This window comes from Staurois parvus, unplaced genomic scaffold (assembly GCF_062004578.1).
Source record: "Staurois parvus isolate SC_StPar_1 unplaced genomic scaffold, SC_StPar_1.0 ptg000437l, whole genome shotgun sequence".
Classification (NCBI taxonomy): domain Eukaryota; kingdom Metazoa; phylum Chordata; class Amphibia; order Anura; family Ranidae; genus Staurois; species Staurois parvus.
In genome coordinates, this window is record NW_028318233.1 from 3,462,818 (window position 1) to 3,480,623 (window position 17,806).

The 17,806-nt window shown below is 41.0% G+C and overlaps 1 protein-coding gene across 2 annotated transcripts in view; it reads right to left on the reverse strand.

Annotated features, from left to right (window-relative positions):
• The window catches only part of SLC22A15 (solute carrier family 22 member 15), a 489,469-nt gene that overhangs the window by 294,119 nt on the left and 177,544 nt on the right, over positions 1 to 17,806 (reverse strand). For both annotated transcript variants that reach the window (XM_089687779.1, XM_089687778.1), the window contains exons 7-8: positions 8,043 to 8,183; positions 1,448 to 1,533 (exon numbers count right to left, since the gene is read on the reverse strand). In XM_089687779.1, the coding sequence (XP_089543905.1) occupies positions 1,448 to 1,533; positions 8,043 to 8,183 (227 nt within the window). The remainder of the gene's footprint in view (positions 1 to 1,447; positions 1,534 to 8,042; positions 8,184 to 17,806) is intronic.

Consider the following 17,806-nt stretch of genomic DNA (forward strand, 5'->3'; position numbering starts at 1 on the left):
ACCCCCGTTTTTTTTTAAATTTATTCTCAATATGATATTTTGTATTTTATTTTTTTTAATACTCTTATCAGAAAAGTATAATGTTACCATAGTAATATTATACTACTTTTTTTTACACTTTGCTATGCAGGAGAAATAAAGATCATTTCATGAACCTAACTCATTCATGAGCTGTCATCAATGAGTTAAATTTTTGACAGCTCAAGATAGTGATCTATGATTGGCTGGAGCTGGTCACATGGTACAGGGTGCTGTGATTGGCCCCATGTATCATGTGACAGCTTTTGGCCAATCACAGCTCACTAGGAAGAGAAGCAGAGCGGTTATGAATGAGATTGATTCATAACAGCTTTACTTACATTGTGATCATGTGATCGCATAGTGATCACATGATCAACGGGTCCCGTTCACTGGGATCTCCTTTCCACTATGTCCACTGGATACAGCAGTCATGGTGGGGGAGCGCATTGGCTATAACTTCCGCCTGGCCGCGGTACACTGCGATCGGGAAGCGGTTAAAGTTTGCTGAACAATATTCAGACAAGCCTGTGATATACTGGGAGAATATAATCTGGTCAGATGAGCCAAAAATGGAACTCTTTGGATGCCATAATACACACCATGTATGGAGGTCAAATGGCACTGCACATCACCCCAAAAACACCATACCAACAGAGAAGCATGGAGTTGGGAACATCATAGTGTGGAGCTGTTTTTCAGCATACAGAACTGGCAAACTTCATATGGTTAAAGGAAGGATGAATGGAAAAATGTACCAACACATTCTTGATAAAAATCTGCTGCCAATTACCAGGATGATGAAGATGAAATGTGGGTGGATATTTCAGCAAGACAATGATCCCAAACACAGAGCCAAGGAACCTCTCAACTGGTTTCAAAGAAGGAAAATAAAGCTGTTAGAATGGCCCAGCCAATCAACTGACTTGAATCCAATAGATAAAATCTATGGACAGAACTAAAGATCAGAGTTCATAGAAGAGGCCCACGGAACCTTCAAGATTTGAAGACTGTGTTGAAGAATGGGATAAAATCACACCTGACCAATGCATGCGACTAGTTTCTCCACACAGGAGGAGTCTTGAAGCAGTCATTACCAACAAAGAATTTTGTGCAAAGTATTAAATAAATTTCAGCTAGCGTGTTCAATACTTTTTCCCTTTGTCATTGCATTTTATTGCACATAGCTTAATTTCTGAGCTTATTTGTTTTGGTTTCTTTGTATGTATGGATTGCATGGGTTGTTACCACATGTGGTGAAATTTTCATGTCACCAGCACCTTTAGAAATATATTTACCTAGAAAAATGGTGACGTGTTCAATACTTATTTTGCCCACTGTATATAAATTCAAAAATTCTACAGCAAGCCCTGTACATTGAATATTTATACAAGATAATGATTTGCTTTCTCGCTTTATTTCTACTTACTGTTATTGTCTGGTAACAACATAGTAAATATACAGGCAAGTCCAGCAAATATAAGAAATCCAGCTGTAGATTTTCCTCGTCCAGACCTGAAAATTAAAAGGAAGGAATAAACTCAGGTATATTTAGTAATCAAATGCTTAAAACAAAGATGATGTACAAAGTAGAATGACTGCTAGCAAACAAAATGTCAACCTATTAAAATAAAATATTAAATTATTTTTGGATGCTGTGAGTTACGCTTTACAAACTGCTCCTTACCTTATTTAATAGACCTGCTTATACTGTAAAGATGACCATAGGACCAGTTCAGATTTGCATTCAAAATTCAGCAAAATAAATCATCAGAGCCTTCAATCCTGCCTTGACTGGGTTGACTCATTTAGTTCAAAAGCTCTTAAAATTTCAACCAGACCTGCTACATGAATGGAGTCCCAAGCCTATTAAGATATTCTCCTGAATAAAAATTACATTCATGGTTAGACTTTTGTTCGTTCAGAACCTCACCACTATGATCAAAGACCATCGTCGATTTGACCCAGTGACCATTAGAAAATGGAATGAATGTTTTGAAAATTAAAATGTGTGAATGTAATTCTACTGGTGTATGGCCTGCTTTACTCTATGATTTGAAGATCCATTTGAGCAAATTTCCTACATCAGCCTCCTTTCATATATGCCCATTCTGCAGATTCTGTGATATACTGTATTCACCAACGTTTGCAGAGGAAACAGGAAATCAACAAGAGGACTCTAAAGCTCTAAATCTGGATATATCCATAAAAATACTAAACAAGGCTGATCAACTTCCTTTCAGAGGGAAGAAACCCAGATACCAGGGTGTGTAAAAACATTGTGTACAAAAAGCATAGACCAATTATTTACACAGTTTCTAGATTCTATCTTGCAGTCTTTAAAACAATCCTTACATCCGGTTTGTAAATGATCAACACATATTATGAAAGTGCAGGCTGACTGTGTCAACAAGCTGCTAGTTGGCCTCATTAGGCCTCATGCATGCAGACAAAAAAAATGCCACTGCTAAGGGCATCTGGCATTTTTCTTTAATGCCCATAAAGGCAGATGCATGTTATTTACATTGGCCATGTACATGGGGGCATTTTTGCACATATTTTGTACAGCTGCGTTTGGAGTGCAAGTTATCAGCATTTTTTACACACACACATGCATAAATGTGTCTAAATGCTATTATTTCAATGGCCAGAATAAATAAATTTTCTGGCCAATAATATCCACCATATTTGAAGCGTTACCGTGTGCATGGGGCCTTGCGGTTTTAAAAAGTTTCAAGCAGTGTTGAAGTTTACTGAAAAAAATGCTGACTCATTCAGGCAGTTTGTTTAAGCATATGATACAAAATAAACCCATGCCTAAACCTAATAAATAAATTAATAAGTGCTGCTGCTCAGAGATGAAAGAAACATCAATTATAAATATAACTAAACCACAGTGCAAAAATTAATAAAATGATACCTAATAAATTTCATCAGTGAAATACATATATATGAATATATTAAAAAAATGTATAAATAAAAGTCCAATGTCCCAAATCAATAGTGAAAAAATGTGCTCCAATCAAAAAAACAGTGCTGAAAAAAATTCCAATGTGCCCACACCATCTGTGACTTCCAATGTGGCCCGCACTCACCAAATGGAATGGACTCTTAGCTGATAGGGCTTAAGAGTCAAACAAGCTTAAAGGTGGGATATATCCTCCAAAAGTGAATCCCACTCAGGAAATTCTTGCTTGACAACCTCCAAACGATCACCCACAGATAGATGAAAATGCAAAGAGATAACAGAAACACTAATAGTGTAATACTGCATAAACTCTTTAATTGGTTAAAACCGATGCACATAATGCACTCACATTTTGCAAATAGGTAATAAGCAAGAATTTCCTGAGTGGGATTCACTTTTGGAGGATATATCCCACCTTTAAGATTGTTTAACCAGTTCAACTCTTTGGATGTACTATGCATGATATGTGTGATATGGCGGGAGCACGCAATTTTAAGACATGGAATGTTTGGCATCTACTCGATGCAACCTCGCTTTTTATATTTTCACCAAAAGGGTTATTATATTTCATACTTTTGCACTAAAATTAATTTTAATATATTTTCTCCTGAAAATTTGCATTTAATAAACAGTTGCGCAAATAATATGGGACATAAAAATTTGCAACTATCATCTTTTTATTCTATAGGGCCTCTGCTTTCAGAGAATATATAATGTTCTGGGAGTTTAAGTAATTTTACTGCTAAAAATTAAGACTTCTTCATATATGCGAAAAATAAAACAAATTGCTCTGGAGCTGGACTGGGTAAATAAGGATCAATGCTAGTATGCCTCCAAAAAGAAGCTTAAAAGTGCTATAGAAGCTTTAAAACTGACATATCAGAAAGTGCAACTAAAGCCTGTATGCTCACTGTGCAGCCATGCCCATCACAACTGTGCCTTCCTATTGACCAGCAAATGTAATTGGTGGACTCAGTAGTCAGTAGAAAAATGCAAGTGGCAGAGGAGACAGGCACCATGCAACCATCCAAGATCTATTTGCAATTTCTATTTAGGATCACCCCAGAGTTTGTGGCTTCTACAGTCATCTTGAAAGAATAGGAGTACAAGGTAAAACACCAAGAAGTGTTCGCTCTCTAGAAGACAGTTAAGCACCACCTAAATGCTCACAGGATTTCTTTATCCTAAAACCTAACCATATCTATTGACATGTAACCTGAACCTTAGCACTTAACCCATAAAACTTTAAAATACCTCCTAAAATAGCCTTAACATAATAAAATAACAATGCAGGGTTAATAACTCTAACAGAATAAATACCTATACCTTCTGATGGAGCCCCACATTGGAAGCAACATGTTAGGGAGCCACGCAAATGAGGTTATCATGCACGTGGGTACTCAGACCGCCACTGTTTTTGAGCAGAGTGACACAAGTTGAAAAGTTTGCTGTACAGCAAGTTCTTTGTAGGATATACAATGATTTTTCTGACTAGCTTGTGAGTGCTTTTAAAGTGTGGATTTAAACCAATAAAGTCTAAAAGTATACAATATGGGCAATATTCTCCTTTCTCTTTGAATATGGTTGCTTGCAGGGAAGGAGTGGAGTGATTACCCATTATCTGCCTATTGTGGGAAGGATTGGGCCCATTGTAAGTTGTACTTTTTTTTTTTTACACTTCAGAAGCTCTGCTGGACCTTCTGTAATTTGCTAAAGGTGAGCAGATATCTTGCACTTGGGTGTGCAGTAAACACACTGGATTACTGCACAGTATGAAGAGCATTCTGATGAACACTATATGACAACGGTGAGCACTAGGATTTATCTTTCTTTTTCAGCTATTGTTGTTTTGGGAATAAAAAGGTGGATGAGAATCCTTTCAAGACTGAATGTTGCAGTTGAACAGGAGTGGTATAACCCCCTTTTCCTTCCTTGATGACAAATGAACTTATAGATCTTTTCTATTGTAAGAGGTATATTTATAAAGGTGAGCGATACAGGCACACAGATTTAGGAGTGCACCTTTACCTCATATGCATTGAGAATCTTACCGAAGATAGAATTTGAAGACATTTTTTTGAATGGCGTAGACTTTTGTGTATTGGCAAGCTTAAGTAACAGATGTTTATTCCGTTAGCATTACTATCATTGTAATGTAATTTTGTTTGGACTTTTGAACTTTGGCACAAAAGGCTCTCCAGTGCTGGCTAGCTTTAATTATTAATGTTATTGGGGTTAGGCTTGGTTGCAGCTGCAGTTTTTCTTGTATTGTAAGCCTTAATATAATCCCTGATGTAAAATTTAGCCCTGAGGTCTAGTTCACACTGGCACTTAAAGCATTTGAAAGGCGTCTGAGGGGCGTTTTTAATGCTCCTCAAATGCCTATGTAAATGATACTATGGCCACAGTGCTGTTCACATGATCAAAACATGAAGCGTTAGCATCGCGTCGCTTCAAAATTGAAGCCTCATGTCGAATCAGGAGGAGTTTGAAGGCCTCCCATTTAAATCCATGGTGATGCTCCACAAACACTCTTGCAGGCATTTGAGGTTACGGGTGTGGCATTTTAATAGCATTAGTATATTATAGGCATTTGTGGTGTGGTTTTAAGGCTTGTAAAATGCTTCAGAACTGAACATAGGGTGTTTGGGGAGCATTTTTAACCCTTGTAAAGCCAGTCTAATGCCCATCTTAAAGCTCATTAACGCCTGTCTAATGCCTATACTAAAACTGCAGGAGCGGTTGGGAAGAGTTAGAAATCTAGTCAAGTGTGAACAAGCCCTAAAAGTCTAATGATTACCTGATAAAGTGCCAAAAGCAAACATTCCTGAACCAAGATCTAACAGTTTAAAAAGTGTTCATTTATCTTTTCAGAATAAATAAAAAGGTGAACACCATACACCGTCCCCATCGCCCCGTTTCCTGCTCCTTTGGATTCTGAGTTGTCAGTACCCATGCAGCCAGTGTAGCGGTCTGGGGATTTTAAATCCCTGCTCTTCTCCCTCTTCTCTGTGCAGTGCTTCTAGACAGATCAGAGTGATGCTCTGTGCCAGAGCAGACAAGTCAGTGTAGCTCTAATCCATCCTAGAAGCACTGCACAGAGAAGAGGGAGAAGAGCGGGGATTTCAAGTACAGCAAAAAAATGGGGGGGAGGGGTCGGGAAGGTGTAGAGCAGGGCTTGAAAAAGCCGCTCGCCCGTTCGCCAAATGCGAGGAGAAATTCCTGTGTGGCGAGCACAGATGATGGATGAAGCGGCTGCACCTGCGCTCCAAGCCTCATTGTGAAGCCGAATTCCGGTTTCCAACTTCCGGCTTCTTCGGCACCGCCATTACACTGACAGCACCGCTGAGGAGACAGGTGCAGGAAATGTCCGCTCTCCTCCGCTGAGAGGAGACACCCTCTCCACCGCCGTGGTGGACTCGAGGAGAGGTCCGCTCGGCACCGCCGCGGGGGACACAAGGAGAGGCCCGCTCTCCACCGCCGCGGGGGACCTTGAAGTATTTTTGGGTATGGTCTGTGGAAATTTTGTTCAGTTTATGTATGGTTATTTGTACATTCTTTGTGTACGGTTAGAGGTCCATCCTCCACTCCTACAGTTTTTATAAAGTTTAATCTTTTATTAAACACCCTATTGTACATGTTGTATAGCTTTTAGTAGTACCTGAAAACTTGCATAGTGTTTTCTCTTGGTGTCTGTACTAAATACGGTAATAATAATATGCCACGTTAGCCATAGATAGTAGAAAGGATATGAAAATGTAAGCAACACCTTTTTGCTAGATAACCTAATATACTTTAGTGCAAGCTTTTTAGAATACAGAGTTGTCTTCACCAGACATGGTGTCATACCTTTACACATCAGTGACATGAACATACACATAGTATATGCAACAAATGGTCACCAGGGGATGCCTCTGGCAGTCTGCCAGGATTCAGTGACAATTGTCCTGTGTCTATGGATAGACCTTACATCCAGTTATTAACATGCTGTGTCCTTTTTTAATACTTTAATGGCAGAAAATGTGTTATGTGACTTTCTAATATAATAACAGAGATGCTGTGAATACACATTACACGTTTACATAGGTTTCATAAATTAGGTTCTAGGCTCAGTGTGGCCTCTAATCCACTATGAGACTTGATTATGTAAACCAGCTTTCTATTAGACTCTATTCTACAGAAAAATGTAATTTCATAAGCTTTAAGGGGGCGTGGTTGGAGGGCAGGGCTGGGGGCGGGGTTGGGGCGGGCCAGGGGTGAGGTTGGAGGCAGACCTGGGCAAGGTTGGGTGGGGCAACTGGTAGAGAGTAAGGTTTGTGCCAGACTAGTAGGTCTAGACTCGAAATTTTAAGCCCTGGTGTAGGGTGTTAGTTTGGTCCTACTGGAAATCACATGGTAATTCCATTAGAAAAGTGGGAAGTGATATGGGGAATACGCAATGCAAACACAGCAAAAACACAAAATGAGTTTGCATTAAATTTAACGCAACACAGCAAAAACATGGCAAAAATTAATTTGCGTTTTTAATACAGAGTAGTGTGAAAGTAGCCTAACTGCTACCAATAGAAATACTATCAAAACCCATCAACAAAATTTTAATAGTACAGTCCCCTTCAACAACGAACCGTCAACGAGAAGGTTTGAAAGGAAATCTTGACGTTGAAGTGACACATGCATTGAGATAGAGCAGACGTTAGAACACATACATTGTGAGTGGACAGCTTTCTATAATATTGGCAATGTTGAAATAAAGCATTGTGTGGCTGCTCTGCTCCTTCTTCAAGATCTAACAGTGGGGATAGACAATGATTAAATTGATCATGTTTAAAAATGACCTGCCTAAAGATCTAAATGCATTGAAGAACATTCTCTATGTACAAAATTAGCAAAGGCTCTTTGTTCTACAAATGCAGAAAAAAGTAACTTTCTTTTAAATGTTGTCTTATATGTGACTACACATGCGTACACTATAGTACATCGGATTTATGCTCAGATTAGCAAAGGCTAATAGCAGTTCTAAACAAAATGACTCAAAGTCCCGTTCTTTCATACTCACCAAGACTTCTCAATAAAAAATAGGCAGAGAGGGAATGCCGGAACTTCCACAAGGCCAGACAACGCCACATTCAAATAGAGATTGCCTTTTAGATCCCCAGCATTTAAGGTCAAGCCGTAATACACCAGACTGCAGACATACCTTGAAGAAACACATCATCATTGCTGTTGAAAGGTTTACAGATTTCAAGGGCTGCTTTTATGAAAGCCAATTTATCAGGAAGGCACTCAGACAATAAAGACTGGCTGGGGTGAGAAGAACACTGTTTCCTCCTCTGTTACCTGTGAAGTCCCTGATCTATTAGCAGTATGCTCTCCCAACATCACACAGGGAAAATAAATATTATTTCACAACACATTACATAGCAAGTGATTCCTAAAATACACACAAGGGTGTATACTAGATAATCAAATCATGCAATTAGCAAATATCTACAGACATATGATCAGGGACAAAAATATACAACGTAACACTAGGAACTGTCAGCCTAGGTTAAAGAGGAACTCTAGGCACAAACATATTATATTAAATTCTTAGATGTAAAAAAGTTACCTCTGGGTAGTTCTGCTGGACTGTAAACAGAATTACACACAACCTGCATATGCCAGAAAGTACAGTTTTCTCCACATTTACTTGCATGCAAAGTGACAGTTGCAGGGGTTAAGACATATGCTATAACAATGCCAGGAGGTTCTCAAAATGGTCAGCTTAAATTTATGTGATGTATCTATTTTAGAAAAATAAACTGTTGAATCTGTTTAAAGTGGCTGTAAAGCCTTACTTATATCCACTGAAGTGACTAGCGACAGGTGATACACAGACAAAACAAATCCTCCTACATAAGTTGTGCCTATTTGTAGACCTCTCTCCTCTACAGCCTCCTATAACACACAGATCAAAGGCTTCTTCTCAGCTCCAGAAGGCAGGGGGTGGGGATTTGACATCATGTACTGCACAGAACAATGAGGAGAGTTCATTGTAATCTGAGACCTGAGTGGAGGGAATGGACATACCCTGCTCTACACAGTCCCATAGGAAAACATGGACAGCTGAGGCTGTCAATCACTTGCTGTGTGCTGGGGGAAGGGGGGGCGTCTCCCAAGACTGTCTTGTGTCAATATTACCTATTAGAAGTGACTCATGCGCTAGCAGAGGGAGGAGATAGCAGAGTGAAATGACACTCACTGCTTTGGATTGAGGCAAGTCAACACTATGAAAGGATATGCATTATTCATTTATTTATTTCACTTCAGCGGTTTACAACCACTTTAAAAAGTGTTAGCTAGAGCTAGGCTTTACATTTTGTTTTATTTTTGCTTACTTAAAGAATAAGTTCACCTTTTGAAAAAAATAAATGCACATTTTTATGATTTTTTGTCTAAAGAACCAGCAGATCAGGACTGAAATCTCAGGCTCTTGCAGACTCTCATAATAGCTGTCTGCCTGTACCTTGTACAGGTAGGCAGTTACCTGAGAGCAGGAAAATCAACAGACTATGAGAGCACTCACCAGAACCCTCATAACTCATTGACAACTACAAGCTGTCTGTCACAATGGCCAACGGTATTTGTAGGCCTTCATTCACCGGAAACTGCGAATGAGTGATGTTGCCATGTGGGCGAAGCCCCATGCGGCTGCATTATTTTCAAGTTGTGCCAGCATGTGCGTGGAGAATATCCTCCACTAGCTGTCACAGGGAGGGGGATCAGGGGGGAAACTGCAGATGCTGAAACATGCTAGATGTTCCACCCTCCAAACGGGTGGAACATATAACATGTTCCGAAGGATAAGTTCATCTTCGGAACATATAACATGTTCCGAAGGTGAACTTATCCTTTAAAGGTGTATTCATAAATGTTTTCACACAAGATTTACACATTTTTCTAATAGGACAGATTGGAAAAATGCATGAATTCTGAGTGAATGTTGTATGAATCTTGTGTGAAAACATTTATAAATAGATGCCTCAAAGTTCTCCTAAACCAGCCTCTCTCAACCTTTTCAACACAGAGAAAACCTTAAAATAACTTTTTGGTCTCAGGGAACCCCTGCTAAAAATGACCATATCTACTCTTGATATACTTAGTGTGATGGTCAGTGGGAAGAATGCTCCTTGAACTTGTGGTTATTGAGAAGATATATGCCCATACAGATTGCTAAAAAGATCTATGGTGTCAGTGGGAACTTATCTAAAAATGGGGCAAAAAGAATTTGCTGCACCTGTGCATGGTAGCTAATCAGCGTCTAACTTCAGCTTGTTCAATTAAGCTTTGCCAATAAAACATTTTTTGGTTTCTATGCAGAGCTGAACCAGATAATGTATTCCAGTTTTGGTAAATAACTCCCACTGTTAAAGTAAGTAAAAAATAATGGATCTATGGGTGGGGATAGAAGTTGTCAAACTAGGTTACAGGGGACTCAAAAAGAAAATAAAATGTATTGTTAATACTAATATGACTGCATCATATATGTAATTTTTTATTTTCCCCTAAAATTTAACATATTAATTTCTGGAACTATTGAGTACATCACAGTAATCTTAATCCAAGTGTTCCAACTAGAGTTGACCTTTCATTAACATAACAAATGCATGGATAAATATAAATAACCTCTGTAAGAGAATTAATGTCACTGCACTTGTATAATGCCACCGGAAATTAAAATTAATCCTATTTCTTCAAGGCATACTGGAAATTATACGAGAGTCAGCAGCTTTCCTGTAAAAAGAGTTGGGCTGCTTAGCTCACACTCCAACAGTAGTTATGATGTGGGGTGGTCATTAGATGCTTAAGGACAACACCTTTAATATTACAACAGTTGAAGTAAGTTTCCCACTCTCCAGTTTTAAGCTCAGCAGTTACATCTTTGATCTGAGTTTTTAATTGTTCTGTCTACTTCGAACATGAACCCTTACAAAGGTTCACGTTTTTGAAGAGTTCTGTGGTTTGGCTTTTCAGGGCACGTTACTTCTTTACCACATTCTATTTACAAATACATGGAACATTTTCTTCTGATATGGTCCCTAGCGCTGCACAGTTTTGTCTTCCTTCTCTTGAAATCTAAAGCCTCTATGGCAATTTTCTGCTCTGACAAAATTATTAAAAATGCATCCAAATTGCTTTTGTTACTTGAACGCCTTCCTTCAGAGCTCACATTATATCTGGAATAAGAATTGTTCACAAGTTATTATGATTAAAGGATTACCAGCTCCAGGCTAAAAGCAAAGATGTAAAACGCATCTTAAATATAAAGACAACTCTTCAGAGATAAATCTTGTCGTTCTAAATTATGCGACTTGACGATTCACAAGACGCAGCACATACTCGGTGTACTTTTCTTCTGCAGAGTAATTGCCATCATAATGAGTACTTTGATGAAGAGCCATTTGAAAGAAAATGTTGGTGACAGCTCAGATGGAGGCTTCCATTCGGCAGCACTCTGTGTCATTGTCCCCGCTGCCCTAATATGCCAACATGCTGATCTGCCACATTTGATCTTCGAATGGCCACTCAAACCAGGTTTACTCAGAATTCTCAACACTACATGGCACACACTTAAAAACAATGCATATTATGAAAAAAAGTAAAATTTCTCTGGAAATAACTTCTTTAAAAGAGAAGTTTTAAGTCACCAGAGGCTTGTTAGTCTGTTCAAATTGTCAGTGTTGTTCAAAGCTTCTGAATTCATCATCATGCCACCTTATGCTATTTGTTGTCTGCCCTTGCAGTGTCTGCTCTTATTGTAAACTCTTATGATTACACAGCGACAACTTTGGTAGACAGATTAAAGCGTATCTAAATCTTAAAAATAAAATCGAATATATTGCAGCTTACCAGTCCTCAAATGTGGTGGAAACATTTTCTTTCCACCTATTGATCTGCCCTGTAAGTCTGTTATTTTTTTTTTTACTTCCTTTAACAGACCAGGCTGTCCAGCAAATGTAGCAGTAACAGGGTGGAGACAAACGATTTAACTCTGACAGGGATGCTTATAAAGCTTTTATTTATGTAAAACCTTTATGCCAAAAGGGAAAAAAAAAACTGTACAACTGCTTAAAAAGTGTTAGTTGGACTGCAGCTTAAATTTGTTAGCCAAGTCAATCTAAATTTACTGATGTATCTAACAATACCCTATGAAAATGTTGAAGAAACCGTAAGACAAGAAGTGTGTTACTAGCCAGATGGCGAGGTGAAAATAAAGGAAAAAAGTCTAAAGAAAAAAAAACTAATGCAACCATCACATTTAAAGCAGTGGCGTATCATCCATAGATGCAATGTGTGTGGTGCACACGGGTCCCAAGGAAGGGGGTCCAACTGTGCCATCACATATTGCACAGCTTGGGGAGATGCTGGTTCTCTGACTTTTTTGTCTCCAGAAGCAGTGTGAGTGGGCAGCACATAATAGTTAATGTTATGGCCACTGGAGAAGGAGACATAAAAAATATATCACATCTATGTACTGCTTCCTAATTTGTATGTATTTATAGAAGATTATGATTTTTGCATATCTTAAGGATATAGTTAGGGGCATTTAATTTCACCCTGGTGTGTTTTTAAGGATTTGTGTATTAATAAAGTGTACATGCTATTTTTCAATGGTCACAGCAGCCTCATTCTCTCTTTCTTCAGTCTTAATATTTAATGTATTAGGAGTAGAATGTTGGAGGGTTTGTTGAGCTCTAATTAGCTTTTTTGTAGTCAGGTTAAATATTGGCCTTTTCTGGGAACTCCTACCTCACTGACTACTGACCTGCGAACTCTGTATTACTTACTACTAAAGTCTGAGTTTTGCCTCACTCGCTAGCGATCTCGGAACTCTGCCTCGCTTGCTAGCGATCTCGGAACTCTGCCTCCCTTGCTAGCGATCTCGGAACTCTGCCTCCCTTGCTAGCGATCTCGGAACTCTGCCTCCCTTGCTAGCGATCTCGGAACTCTGCCTCCCTTGCTAGCGATCTCGGAACTCTCCCTCCCTTGCTAGCGATCTCGGAACTCTCCCTCCCTTGCTAGGGATCTCGGAACTCTCCCTCCCTTGCTAGGGATCTCGGAACTCTGCCTCCCTTGCTAGGGATCTCGGAACTCTGCCTCCCTTGCTAGGGATCTCGGAACTCTGCCTCCCTTGCTAGGGATCTCGGAACTCTGCCTCCCTTGCTAGGGATCTCGGAACTCTGCCTCCCTTGCTAGGGATCTCGGAACTCTGCCTCCCTTGCTAGGGATCTCGGAACTCTGCCTCCCTTGCTAGGGATCTCGGAACTCTGCCTCCCTTGCTAGGGATCTCGGAACTCTGCCTCCCTTGCTAGGGATCTCGGAACTCTGCCTCCCTTGCTAGGGATCTCGGAACTCTGCCTCCCTTGCTAGGGATCTCGGAACTCTGCCTCCCTTGCTAGGGATCTCGGAACTCTGCCTCCCTTGCTAGGGATCTCGGAACTCTGCCTCCCTTGCTAGGGATCTCGGAACTCTGCCTCCCTTGCTAGGGATCTCGGAACTCTGCCTCCCTTGCTAGGGATCTCTGAACTCTGCCTCCCTTGCTAGGGATCTCTGAACTCTGCCTCCCTTGCTAGGGATCTCTGAACTCTGCCTCCCTTGCTAGGGATCTCTGAACTCTGCCTCCCTTGCTAGGGATCTCTGAACTCTGCCTCCCTTGCTAGGGATCTCTGAACTCTGCCTCCCTTGCTAGGGATCTCTGAACTCTGCCTCCCTTGCTAGGGATCTCTGAACTCTGCCTCCCTTGCTAGGGATCTCTGAACTCTGCCTCCCTTGCTAGGGATCTCTGAACTCTGCCTCCCTTGCTAGGGATCTCTGAACTCTGCCTCCCTTGCTAGGGATCTCTGAACTCTGCCTCCCTTGCTAGGGATCTCTGAACTCTGCCTCCCTTGCTAGGGATCTCTGAACTCTGCCTCCCTTGCTAGGGATCTCTGAACTCTGCCTCCCTTGCTAGGGATCTCTGAACTCTGCCTCCCTTGCTAGGGATCTCTGAACTCTGCCTCCCTTGCTAGGGATCTCTGAACTCTGCCTCCCTTGCTAGGGATCTCTGAACTCTGCCTCCCTTGCTAGGGATCTCTGAACTCTGCCTCCCTTGCTAGGGATCTCTGAACTCTGCCTCCCTTGCTAGGGATCTCTGAACTCTGCCTCCCTTGCTAGGGATCTCTGAACTCTGCCTCCCTTGCTAGGGATCTCTGAACTCTGCCTCCCTTGCTAGGGATCTCTGAACTCTGCCTCCCTTGCTAGGGATCTCTGAACTCTGCCTCCCTTGCTAGGGATCTCTGAACTCTGCCTCCCTTGCTAGGGATCTCTGAACTCTGCCTCCCTTGCTAGGGATCTCTGAACTCTGCCTCCCTTGCTAGGGATCTCTGAACTCTGCCTCCCTTGCTAGGGATCTCTGAACTCTGCCTCCCTTGCTAGGGATCTCTGAACTCTGCCTCCCTTGCTAGGGATCTCTGAACTCTGCCTCCCTTGCTAGGGATCTCTGAACTCTGCCTCCCTTGCTAGGGATCTCTGAACTCTGCCTCCCTTGCTAGGGATCTCTGAACTCTGCCTCCCTTGCTAGGGATCTCTGAACTCTGCCTCCCTTGCTAGGGATCTCTGAACTCTGCCTCCCTTGCTAGGGATCTCTGAACTCTGCCTCCCTTGCTAGGGATCTCTGAACTCTGCCTCCCTTGCTAGGGATCTCTGAACTCTGCCTCCCTTGCTAGGGATCTCTGAACTCTGCCTCCCTTGCTAGGGATCTCTGAACTCTGCCTCCCTTGCTAGGGATCTCTGAACTCTGCCTCCCTTGCTAGGGATCTCTGAACTCTGCCTCCCTTGCTAGGGATCTCTGAACTCTGCCTCCCTTGCTAGGGATCTCTGAACTCTGCCTCCCTTGCTAGGGATCTCTGAACTCTGCCTCCCTTGCTAGGGATCTCTGAACTCTGCCTCCCTTGCTAGGGATCTCTGAACTCTGCCTCCCTTGCTAGGGATCTCTGAACTCTGCCTCCCTTACTAGTGATCTCTGAACTCTGCCTCACTTACTAGTGATCTCTGCCTCATTTACTACTGACCTGTGAACTCTGCATCACTTACTACTAACCTATGAACTCTGCATCACTTACTACTTATCTCTGAACTCTGCATCACTTACTATTGACCTGTGATCTTTGAGTCACTTACTACTGGCCTCTGAACTCTGCAACAATTTTAACCGAATTTCTTGCACTGCTATAGCTATACATCCCTAAAACTGCAAAGATCCATCTCCATGCTTCAGGTTAGGGATGACGTACTTCTCTTTATAGGCCTTGCTGATTCTACATACATAGCATTCATAATTAGGACCAGAAAGTTCAATTTTGGTCTCACCACTCTAAATGACTGTTTCAGAAGTCTGGGACTTCTCTAGCCGTTTGCTGTTCTGTAAGTGGGCTGTTTTGTGGTGCAGCAAATATGGCTAACATTTTAAACGTTTTTTCAGGGTTATGCAAACTTACACATACAACTGTATGCATGATAAATCTTTATCTTTCAACCAGCTTCAAACAAGTTTTTTTAAAACCTTTTAGGGCTCAGGTTGTGGTGTGACAGCAGGCATTTTTTGTGATTTCTCTACAAGATGGAGTTGTATACTTTAATCTCCATCTTGAGCTGGAGCAAGCCAAGTGTCAATCATGGAAATATCATCAGTCACTTCCTGGCACGGTCACTTGCTGGCAATTACCTTTGCCACTGGCAATAATACTCAATGCCTCTGCTCCTGCCTGGCACTGTCAGTATTGCTGGCTGTCTTAATGCTTTTGCTGCATAAAGTAGTAAATGGTGTTACCACACAACTGCTCTGTACAAACAGGAAGTGCCCGGAGCTGCTCTGTCCTTATTCCCCATTATTTCGCAGTGCATTGTGGGATAAAGGATCCTCCACTGCCTCTCCTCCTGCACTCAGCTAACACTTTATAAATGCTTCACTAATGTGTCGTAAATGCCATAGTTAACGAGCACTACCATTAAAATAATTTTTTAGTTTTGGCTAGAATGGAATAGGATTAGAACATCTGTCAGGTTTTATTGCTGTCTGTGCCCCATTAGTGAGATTCACCCTCTCTATTTGTCCTGTTTACCATTATCATCAACGTGAAAGTAAAAGAAAATCCCAAATTTTGTGTTGACACCAGAACAGTAATAGAGGGGAAATTTCCCAATCGAGGACACAGATGGCAAAAAAAAAAAAAAAACATGATACGTGTTATAACCCTGTCTTACTCTATCCAAAATGAAAAAAAGCTTTACCCTTAGTTCTACGTTAAGGGTTTGTTTAGACATGCTATGAAATTTTAAATACCATGGATGTCCATTAACAGACCCAACATGTGCGTGTGTGGTTTTTATGCATTTGCATCACGTTAAATAGCGCTTTCCAGGTGCCTCCTCTGTGTTGGTTTTCTATTGTATGAATTCTTGTATTATTACATCAGCTAGTAACATTCGTAACACTTTCTAATTGCATCTCAAAACATGCTGTAAGCGCCACAGGGGCGTTTGTGGCATGTTTGCAGCACATTTAAATTAACATGAACATTAAATTTACATGTTGGATACATTTTGGCACAATGCAGTGACACAAACATGACTAATGCAATGTGAACAATACTGTCCACTGCAATGCACATTATTGACACAGAGAGATTTATTTACTAAAGCTGGAAAGTGCAAAATCAGGCTCAATTCTGCAAAGAAACCAATCAGCTTCCAGGATTAATTGCCAAAGCTTAATTGAACAAACTGAGGTTAGAAGCTGATCGGTTTCTATGAAGAAGTGAGTCTGATTTTTCACTCCAGCTTTAGTAAATAAACCCCAGAGCATTAATAGGTGTTCTTGAGGCTTCAAAAATGCAGATGAAACACCTGCTTTTGAGGGTACTGTAAACTTAGCCTAAAGCTACTATCATGCTTCAGAAGCTCCACAACTACTTGAAATGTGTTGAAATCTTTCTGAAGCCTAACAACTTTTCCCCCATTTACAATAAAAACTAAAATTCTTACAAATAACTCCTGGCTGGAGTTCAGCTTTAATGTGACAACCATCACATCATGTGTTTAAAGCAGAGCTCCGGGCTCCCCCCAAACAAATAAAAGCCAGCAGCTACAAATACTGTAGCTGCTGACTTTTAATATACAGACACTTACCTGTCCAGGGGTTCAGTGATGTCCTCCCCTGAGCCTTCGGGTGCTAGTGCTGGCATCTTAAGTAAGGGAAACCAGCAGTGAAGCCTTCCTGAAGTCTGCAACCCATGGATATTACCAAAGAATGGGTTTCCTCCTTTCTGATGCTTTGCCAGGTTCTAACTGCAGCTGTCTTCAATTGTGCTTTGTTTGTGGGTCTTTCTGCCTTTAGTTTTGCCTTCAGCAAGTGAACTGTATGCTCAATTGGGTTGAGATCAAGTGATTGCCTTGACCATTGCAGAATATTCAACTTCTTTTCCTTCAAAAGCTTCTGGGTTGCTTTTGCAGTGTTTTTTGGATCATTGTCCATCTGTACTGTGAAGAGCCGTCCAATCAACTTTGCTGCATTTGGCTGAATCTGGGCTGACAGTATATCTCTAAACACTGAAGAATTAATCCAGCTGCTTCTGTTTTCTGTCACATCATCAATAAACACCAATGACCCAGTACCACTGGAAGCCATGCATGGTAAAATATGAAAGTGCAGCGCTAACTTAAACAATGATTACACATAAGATAGATCCCATATGAATGTGGATCGGCAAAAAAGACGGCGTCAGTTCATCAGATGTGCTAAAT